Below are 10,001 nucleotides of genomic sequence, written 5' to 3'. Positions count from 1 at the left end.
TCCCCAAATCCACACAGACGGAAGCGATTCCTGCAAAGAGCGGGTGATTTGGTTAAAAAAAGCTTTTCAGGGAGTGCAGGGGATGGTCCCCAACACTTGCAGCCCTTTGCCTTGCTGTTGCCAAAGAGTATTCCCAAAAGCTGAGCTCTCCTGCTCACTCTCCAGCTCCTTCCCACGCTCTGGCTGCTCCGAATCCCGCGTCTACCCTGGGTCAGGGGGAACCCGCCTGGCTCCAGCGCATGGTTTTTGGGAAGCAGGAGGACCGGAGACTGGTCTTGCTGCTGCTCCTGCGATGTCTTCCGTGCCCAAAGCGTCCGGGACACCCGCTGGGCAGCCTTTCCTTTTGGCTTAACTCCTCCTTCCCATCTTCTCCTTTCTAACAGATAAATACGACTCAATAAAAATACACACCACACCCCCCCCCAAAAAAAAAGCCTTCACTGACAGCTCATGTGTCAGAGAGAAAATAACTCTTTTTTTCCTTTTACTTTCCCCAAATCCCTCCAGCATAAAAGAGCTTTCAGCATCTAAAAATAGAGAGATTAAAACTAAATCTCCAGCACAGAGCCCCCACCAGTGAGCAGCACCCGGGGCCGGTGGCCGCCCTGGAGGCGGTAGCAGGACCTTGGGGCTGAGCTGCGGGGGGACCCAGAGCCCCCCGGTGATGCCAGAAACCCCCAAACCCAGTTGCTGCGGCAATGCCGGGGCATCGCTCCGTACCCAGGATGGGCACCCTGGGACTGTCCCCGGCTGTGCGGACCCAGCGGGAGCCACCGGCTGGGAGCTGCTGGCTTACGGCCCCGTAATGGCAGGCAGGACAGGATGGGATATGATAAGCTCCTCTAGAGCTGGATGGGGGAAGAGGCCATGGGCATAGGGAAGAAATGAAATCAGCTGTCCCAGGAATGACAGCAAACCACTTGCAAGGCCTTAGGTGGAGCAGAAGATAGAGCTGGGTGCTGCCACCGAGCTGCAGGTGACACAAAAGCCACCCCAATTCCGACCAGAGGGATGCGGAGCATCGCTGTTATCACTCGTGGGCTGCTGCAAGGAGCTGCTTCAGGCTTTCTGGGGGCATCCACAGCCCCTCGCCGGGGAAGGAGGGGGCAGTCCCGCACCGTGGCCCTTCTGCCCACAGAAAACCAGCGCCGCATCCCTACGGCCCACCCACAGCTCGTCCCCCCTTTTTCTTACTTACGGGAGCTGAAGTAAAGCCTGAAAATACAAAATGAGGGTAGCCTAAAAGGGGCATCAATAGAAAGCAAATAAAAACAACCCCACTTTTTTCCTCATTTTAAACAAACAAAAAACAAACAAACAAAAAAACCCAAAAACCAGAACACGCAGAGCACCGGTGGGTTTGAGGGTTTGGCAGCTCATTTTCGGATCCCTCACTTGGCAGCGCCCATCTCCGGTGCAGACTGATGGCAAAAGAGGGAAGGGGCTCTAAAAAAGCAATGACACTGCTGCTGTTCCTGCCTGCTGCTCAGCCCCCGTGGGAGTTAAGGATGGGGATTATCCCGGCGGGATGCCGGAGGATCGGACCGGGGGGAGCAGATGCTCATCCCAGCTGGCAGAGACCGGCACAGGAGAGGAGCCGTGGCCGTGGCCTCACCATCTCTGGAGGGAGGGAAGAACCGGTCAGAGACTCAGAAGAGCTACAACTCGCTGACAACTGTGTTGATTAATGAGCTGGCTGCTAATTATGTCAATAATTGGTCCCCTCAGCACCCATGTTACTGCTGACCTGTGTCCCCAAGCTGGAAGCCCTCGAGCCCCACAGCTGCCCTACCTATCCCAGCCCTTTGTATAAAGTTTGTAATCTCTTTGTTGGTTTTTTTTTTGGGGTTTTTTTTGTTTTTTTTTTTTTTTCAATTAGTATCCTCAGCAGAGACTACAGCAGAGCCATGTTCAGCCCCAGAAAGACCCGTTTTGCTCCCGCCTCTGGGAAACAAGAGTCGTGAGGAAGCCTGCAAGCGTTACAGATGCCCGTGTCTTCCTTCGTGGAGCGATGTTGTTGTGTCAGGGCTTTTAAAATCACTTTGGAGAAAAAAGGGGGAAAAAAAAAAAAAAAAGAAACACTTCAAAGTGTGAAATACATTTGCATGATGACAACTGACTTCCAGTGTGTTTTTTCAGCAGGGCCTTGTTTGCAGCGAAGGAGTCGATTTGTATTTACTAGCAGGCAATTAAAGCTGCAGGTTTCACGGAATCACAGAATTTTCAGAGTTGGAAGGGACCTCTAGAGATCACCCAGCCCCACTCCCCTGCCAAAGCAGGATTGCCCAGAGCACATCACTCAGGACTGCATCCAGGCGGGGCTTGAAAATCTCCAGAGAAGGGGACTCCCCCCCCCTCCCTGGGCAGCCTCTGCCGGTGCTCTGTCACCTGAACCGTAAAGAAGTTTTTCCGTGTATTTGAACGGAACTTCCCGTGTTCCAACTTGTGCCCATTGCCCCTCGTCCTGTCACTGGGAACCACTGAAAAGAGCCTGGCTCCATCCTCCTTCAGCCCACCCTTTAGATACTTGTACGCCATAATAAGGTCTCCCCTCAGCCTTCTCTTCTCCAGGCTAAAGAGTCCCAGCGCTCTCAGCCTTTCCTCATAAGGGAGATGCTCCAATCCCTTAATCATCTTAGCTGCTCTTCACTGGACTCGCTCCAGCACTTCCCTGTCCCTCTTGAACTTGGGAGCCCAGAACTGGACACAGTATTCCAGTTGTGGCCTCACCAGTGCAGAGTAGAGGGGGAGAATGACCTCCCTCGCCCTACTGGCCACACTCTTCCCTATGCAGCCCAGGATTCCATTGGCCTTTTTGGCAACAAGGGCACATTGCTGGGCCATGGATAATTTACTGTCTACCACAACCCCCAGATCCTTCTCCTCAGAACTACTTCCCAGCAGGTCCGCCCCTAACCTATACTGGTGCTTTGCATTCTTCCTCCCCAGGTGCAGGACCTTGCACTTGCTTTCGTTGAACCTCATTAGGTTCTTCTCTGCCCAGCTCTCCAGCCTGTCCAGGGCACGCTGGATGGCAGCACGGCCCTCTGGGGTGTCAGCCACCCCTCCCAGTTTGGTATCATCAGCGAACTTGCTGAGAATACACTCTGTCCCCTCATCCAGGTCACTGATGAATATATTGAACAAGATTGGACTGAGCATTGACCCCTGGGGGACACCGCTGGTTACAGGCCTCCAACTAGACTCTGCTCCATTAATCACAACCCCCTGAGTTCTGTCACACAGCCAGCTCTCAGTCCACCAATGGGCCCCAGTATTAAACTGACAACGCGGTATTAAACACCTGCAGTCGTGAGCATTGCCAGCAGTCCCCCGGATAACCCCCGTCCCTGCCGGGGACCCCCAGCTGGCACAGGAGGCTTTGCCATCGCCCCGGGAGAAAATGCCGTTGCAGCTTTAGCAGTCTTAGACCTCAAAAAGGGGATATGGAAAAACAACCCAAGTGCTTTGGGGAATGTATTTTAAGCCAAGAAGTGTGCAGGATGCGGGAAGGATGCCCGGAGTAACAACCCAGCGGGCTGCAATGAGGTTGCACAGGATCACGACTCCAGAGGAATAATTTGAAGACTGAGATGAGACTTGAGCTCATGACCCAGGAACCACCAAGTGCCACCAGGTGCACAACCCTTGTCCCTGCCCATCCTTTCAACAGCTCTTCTTTTTTTTTTTTTGCCTTTCTGGATGAGGTTTCCATCCTGTTCAGGGGAGAGCCCGTGGCAGCGCTGACCCAGCCCCACGTTTCATTTTTCCCAGCTGATTACCTTCCAGACCTCTGCCTGTATTTAAAACGAAGGGAAATAATTGGAACTCATCAATCAGTGGCACTCAGTGCCTGCCCTCTGCCCTTTCCCCCGCCTGTGTATTTTTTTTTTCATCCCTAAATTCAATTAGGGGTGATCAGGAGTTTCTCCCCCTGGGGAAGCGCGGGGCTGGTGGCCTCTTCCCCAGGATGGTCCCGCTCCGCTTGCTCTCAGAGGTGGCCTCAGCTGCTGCCTTTGTCCCCACGATGGGGAGGTCACAGCAGCGTACGGTCCTGCGGGACAGCTGTCAGGGGCACTTCCTTCCCTCCTTCCTTCCCACTGTCTCCCCCTCTTTCCTTCCTTCCTTCTCCCCCTTTCTTCTTCCTTTCCTTCCTCCCTCCCTCTCCCCTTCTTCTTCCTTCCTTCCCTCCCCCCCTCCTTCCTTCTCCCCTTTCCTCTTCCTTCCCTTCCTACCTTTTCCACCTCCTTCCTTCTCCCCCTTTCTTCTTCCTTCCCATCCTTCCTTCTCCCCCCCCTCTTTCCTTCCCTCCCTCCTTCTTCCCGCTCTCCCTCTCACTTTCACTCTCTCCTTCTCTTCACTCTCTCTTTCACTTTCTCTTCGCTTCCTCTTTCCGGCTCTTTTCCCCTCTTTCCTCCCTTCCTTCCCTCCCTTTTCCCGCCTCCCGGACATGTCCCTCCCGCCACCCGGCTGCCCCCCTGCCGGGGACTCCCCGCGGGCAGCGCGTCACGCACCGTCACACACACGCGCGCGCGCGCGCGGCGGTGGCGATGCGGGTGGGGAGAGGTGACACCCCGCCACGCGCACCACAACGCTCCCCCCCACCGCGGCGCACTACGTCACGCACCCGCCAGCCCCGCGCTCGGCGCTCACGCTTAGACCCACCGCTCGCGTGCCGCGCGTCACACCCGGCCTGACGTCAGAGCCGCCGCGCCCCCACCACAAAGGCCGCGCCTCACGTTACGCCAACTCCGCTGCGGCCACGGCACCTAGGCCACGCCCTCTCCGGCGCAGGCCACGCCCCTCCCGGCGCGCCGGGCGGACCCGCTGCCCCGGCGGCCACTCGCCCGCGGGCTGGGCTGGCCCGGGAGGGCCGGGCCGGTCCCGCCGCCGCCCCCCGCTCGCCGCCGCCCCCGCGCAGCCGGTGAGTGCGAGGGAGCGGGGCGGTGGGGGCCTTCCTCCGCCATCGCCGGCGCGGCCGCCCGCGGCTCGGGGAGCGCGGCCGGGGCGGGCGGCGGGAGGGACGGGCTGCGCTCGCCGCCGCCGGGCCCGGCCGGGGCTTCTGCAGCGGGGCGGCCCCGCCGCGGGGGCTCCTCCCGGGGCCGCCGGGCCCCCGCTCCCCTGCGGGCCTCGGGACCTGCCCGCCCGCACCGCCCCCGGGTCCGACCCGCCGCCCCCGGCGGAGCCGAACGTGCCCTCGGCCGCGGGGCCGGGCGGGGGAAAGGCGGCCCTGCGCCGCTGGGGGGTGTGCGTGGCAAAGCCCCGTTCTCGGCGTTTATGGCCGGGGGGTGGAGGTCTCGTGTCTGCCCCGTCCCCCCCCGGGGGACACAGAGGCGGCGCCGGGCCGGGCCGGGCCGGGCCGGGGGCGGGGGGGTCCCTGCAGCCCCCCCCGGCGGAGCGGGGGTCGGCATCAGCCGCGGGGGGAAACACCGTCCCGACCCGTGGGGACCCTCTGCTCGGGGCGGCTCATCGCGGGTGGGTCTAACGCAGCGCTTCTGGCCGGAGGGGTGATTTTGAAAACAACAGAAACGTCTTAAAAAGAATGAAAAAGTGCGGAAAGCGGCTCTCTGCCCGGAGCGGTGCGCAGAGCGGGGCTGCGCCCGGGCTTGGCTCCCCGTCGCAGCGCTCCCCGCCCCTCGGCGCTGGGGCTGGGGGGGCCGGCGGTGGGGTCGGCGGCGTCGGCCCCTCTCCCTGCCGGAGCAGCCGGGGGTTCCCCGCTCGGAGGTGGCGGTACCCGAAGGCAAAAGGCCGGGAAGCCGACGGGGTGGGAGCGCGGTGGCTGTGGGTCAGACGTGCCCGTCCCCGGGCAGCGGGGACGCTGCCGGATGGCGACACGTGGCTGTCCTGCCCCCGCGCCCGGGTGGGTCGGAGCCTCGCCACGTTCTCCCGCCCGACTTCCAGGCGTGGAGGGAACCCAGCGGCTGTCGGAGGCTTTGGCGGGTCCAGTCCCGTTCCGGCTGCCGACGGAGCTCTTCGCCTCGGGACACCTGCGCCTCTGGCTCTGCGCCGTCCGCGGCCGTCTGCTCACCCCTCTCCCCTTTCTCTTTGCTTTAGATGCGCTGCGATGCTCCGACCTCTGCGCCCGGGAGAGGACTCCGCTGCCACAGTCCCCTTTCCCAGCTAGATGCGGCCAAACCACCCGGCTGCCATGGAGAGGGGCTGCCCGGAGGAGCCTGGCCGGAGCGGGTCGCAGTCGGCGCTCTGCGGGCAGCGGGAGGGAAGCGCCGCGCGGCGGGAGGAGAACGGGGACCGGCTGCCCGAGCGGGGCACGGCCTCCGTGACGGCAGCGGAGCCGCAGCAGGCGCAGCCGCCCCCCGGCAAGCTGAAGAAAACGGCTCTCAAGCTGTTTGGAGGGAAGAGGAGCATCTGCACGCTGCCCAGTTTCTTTGGGGGCAGGAGCAAAGGGCAGGGGAAGGCGGCCTCGAGAAAGGGCCTGGGGAAGTGCCGGACCCACGACGGGCTCAGTGGCGCCGTGTGCGACGAGGGCGGCGGGGTGCAGCTGGAGAGCCCTTCGGAGGGCGGCAGGGACACGCGTCCTTGCCCTTTGCCGATCTCCCAAAGCGCTCCCTTGGCCGGAGCCGACAGCGACAGGTTGGACTTGGGCCGGCGGGACAGCTCTCCGCCCGGCAGTACGGAGGGCTGTGAGAAAAAGCCCAGCGCAGAGAAGTCCTCCTTTCCCAGAGCCAAGAAAGGCCTGAAAGGCTTTTTGAACAGCATCCGGCGTCACCGGAAGAGCAAGGCTGTCGAGTGTGAGGTGGCGGAGCTGCCCGAGTGGAGCGGGGCTCCGGAGGAGGCCGGCAAAGCCACCGGTGTGGGAGCGGAGAGCCGCGGGGCCGCGGAGGGGAGGGGGCCGGGGCCCGTCCCTGTCCCTCTGGCGGCCGCCCACCCGGGGAGCTCGGAGGAGGAGCGCTCGGCCGGCGCGGCTGCCGCCAGCGGTGAGGCCGCCCAGCCTGGCTGTCCCGCCGGTGATGAAGGCAGCTCTGAGGTCAGCGCGGCGGCGACGGCGGGGAAGGGGAACGCCGCGGATGGGAGATGGGAGGCCGAGGCCGGTGCCTGCGCCGAGTTTGAGGCGGGCAGTCTGCTGCTGGCCTTTCACCCCGACTTCGTGGACAGCGACCCTCCCGGCCTGCACTCTGGGGACCTGCTGAGCCTCATCCTGGGAGACGTCACGTCCCTGAAGAGCTTCGATTCCCTGACGGGGTGCGGCGATGACATCGCCGAGCCCGACATCGCCGAGAGCTCCATCTCTGCGGAGCGCGGCCGGGACGCTGCTAAACGCAGCTCCTGCCTGGTCACCTACCAGGGCGGTGGGGAGGAGATGGCCGTGCCGGAGGAGACGGAGGAGTACCTCCACCAGCTGTGGAGCGGCACCGCGGCCGGGGACGGGAGCTACGGCGCCCCGGTGTCGAGCGGCGGTTTGGGGACATGTGCCTCGCAGGAGGCAGAAGGCGCCCCCTACGCGGGGGATGCGCTGGACGGCGTTGACCTCCTGACGCCGCAGAGCGACCAGCAAGAGTCCGCCCCTAACAGCGACGAGGGTTATTACGACTCCACGACGCCGGGGCTGGAGGACGAGGGTGGCGATGGGCTGGGTGAGCTGAAGAAGGACCGCCTTCCCCGGGACAGTTACAGCGGCGATGCGCTTTATGAGTTTGACGCGCTGCTGAGCCCCTCTCACGGGGAGGAACCCCTGTTGGAGAGCAAAGTGGCGCGCCCGGGCATCTTCGGCTACTTCTTGGACCTGTGCCTCCCCGCAGAGCAGAGCCTGATGCGGCTGCTGGATGAGAAGAGAGGGCCGATGGAAACGGAAGAAGAGCGGCTGGCGGCCATTCAGAAGGAGCTGCTGTACTGGGAGCTGCAGAGGGATCCACTCCTGCGAGGACTGGATGTTGGCGGCACGGAGAAGTGTCCGCGGGAGAAGCAGCGCCTTGAATGTAAAGCCAGAGCAGGCGGCTCGGTCGGCAAGAATCCGAGCGGCCTTGGTAGCGAGCCGGTGGCCTCGCAGGCCCCGAGCAGGGGGGTGCCTGGCGGGGTTTCGGGGGCTGGGGCTGAAAACCCGGAGTGGGGGGATTTTGCGGGGACTCCGTGTCCCGAAGCCGGCTGCAAGGGCCCAAGAGCCCCAGGAAGTTGCCTTATTCAGCTGACGAAGGGCGAGGCGGGCTTCGCTTCGGAGCCGGACTGTGGGTTGTTTGGGGGCTCCATCCACGGCGGCGGCGCCCCAGCCGAAGCGGGGCTGTTCCCCGGCTACAGGCTCGCAGAGCACGAGTGCGGCGGCGGAGCGGAGACCGGCACCGGCGAGCGCGGGGTGGGCAGCGACGGCGAGCCCGAGCACGCCGTGAGCTTCTCGCAAGCGCTGGTGGAGTTCGCCGGCAGCGGGACCCTCTTCTCCAGCCTCTCGGAAAGCCTGGGGAGCTCCGGCTCGGGCTCCTCCTTCACCCAGAACCTCCCTGCCCTCCCCACCATGGTCACCTTCGACATCGTGGACGTGGAGCAGGAAGGAGAAGGGGAGTGCGAGCGGCATCCCGAGATGAACGCCGGCGAGGACATTGCCGAGGCCTTTGAGGACGGCTACGGGCGGACAGAGTCGCTGGCCGAATGCGACGGGAGGATGTCCCCGGGGTCCGTGGCGGGCTGCGTGCCGGGCGGCGAGTGGGGTGTTGCCAGCCTGCCGCGCCACCTGCGCCTCCACGGGCTGAGCCCCTCCGCGCCAGCGCCGCTCTCCGTCGACCGGAGGAGCCGCTCGCTGGACACGGAGAGCCTGGAGCTGGAGCTGGAGCTGGCCGGCTGGCAGGGTGCCACTGGCGGCCCTCAGCCGGGCCGGCGCTGGTCGAAGTGGGAGGGCGGCCGCGGGGCCTCGGGCGGCGCAAGGAGGAGCAGGAGCGAGGAGGAGGGCGAGCCGGCGGGGGCCGAGGGCGGGCTGAGCTGGCCGGGCTCACGGCACGTGCGGCACGACGCCGAGGCGGCTGCCGGGGGGATGAAGCACTGGGGTTTCACTCCGGCCGCCGCCACGGAGAGGGCCTGGGAGCCCTCGGAGGTGCTGGGCACCACGTCCCCTTTGCCGGTGCTTTGCCGCAGCGTCGCCGGAGAGAGCGCGGACAGGCGGCCCCAAGAGCCGGAGGCGAAGAGGCGCCCGCTCCGGCCCTGCGATTTGCCTCTGCAGAGCGCGGCGAGGCAGCCCCGGGGGGCGGCCGCTTCCTCCCGGCACCACGGGGACGGCGCCGGCACAGCGCCGGCAAAGCGCTCGTTACCCGCGGGGGGCAGCGAGCCCCGGCTGCCCCCGCGCTTCCGTTTCGCGCGCTCCCCGGAGAAGGGCGCCAAGTGCAAACCCGTGGGCATCGCCCAGGGCGTGCCGCAGCATCCCGACGGCAGCGCCCGCGCCGGACACAGCCCGGAGCGCTGCGCAGAGCCCCTGAAAGGCAGAGCCAGCCCCGGCCACGCGCTGCCCGCCGGCTGCCCCGGCGCGGCCGTGAATGTCAGCGAAGCCCAATAGGCGCTGCGGGGAGGGTGCGAAAAGGGCCGCGGAGTGCCGGGCGGGAGGAGAGGGACGTTAGTGGGCGCTTGGCAAGCGCCGTGAATGTAGAGCGGGGCCGGTAAGGGTGGGCTCCTCCCGCAGCCCTGGGACGGGGTCTCGCCGCTGCGGATGCTCTGGCGGGTTCGGAGCCGCCTGTGGGATTCGCGCGCTCACGTGAGGCCCGTTCCCGATCTCCAGCGCGAGCCGCCGGGCGCTCGGTCGCCAAGCGCAGCAGCAGCCCCCGGCGCGGCGCTGCTGGAGGAAAAGCCGGGAAGGGAGGCGCTGCCAGCGCGGCCGGTTTGGGGGTTTTGTGCTGGGGGGGAGCAATCTTGGGGAAGCTTTTGAGAGAAATGGGGTTTTTTTCTTCCTTTTCTGGGTGAAATGTTTTGGTTCAGACTCACTTTGAATGTTTTCCATCTCGGTCTCCGTTTGGGGCGTTGGGAGGACGGACGCCGGTTATTTGCAGAGCGAGGGCGGGAGGTGGGTCAGC

General features: G+C 64.3%; 1 protein-coding gene across 1 annotated transcript; it reads left to right on the top strand.

Moving 5' to 3' along the window:
• Positions 1 to 6,148: 6,148 nt before the first annotated feature.
• On the top strand, positions 6,149 to 9,490 carry LOC309676000 (APC membrane recruitment protein 1-like; the record flags this gene model as incomplete). Its single annotated transcript, XM_082488442.1, has 1 exon — positions 6,149 to 9,490. The coding sequence occupies one exon, from the start codon at positions 6,149 to 6,151 to the stop codon at positions 9,488 to 9,490; it is 3,342 nt and encodes a 1,113-aa protein (XP_082344568.1).
• Between the last annotated feature and the right edge of the window lie 511 nt (positions 9,491 to 10,001).

This window comes from Vanellus vanellus, assembly GCF_965231255.1.
Source record: "Vanellus vanellus genome assembly, chromosome: 10".
In the NCBI taxonomy this organism is placed as follows: Eukaryota; Metazoa; Chordata; class Aves; order Charadriiformes; family Charadriidae; genus Vanellus; species Vanellus vanellus.
The sequence above is the reverse complement of the archived record's forward strand: the minus strand, read 5'-3'. Positions and strand labels throughout refer to the sequence as shown.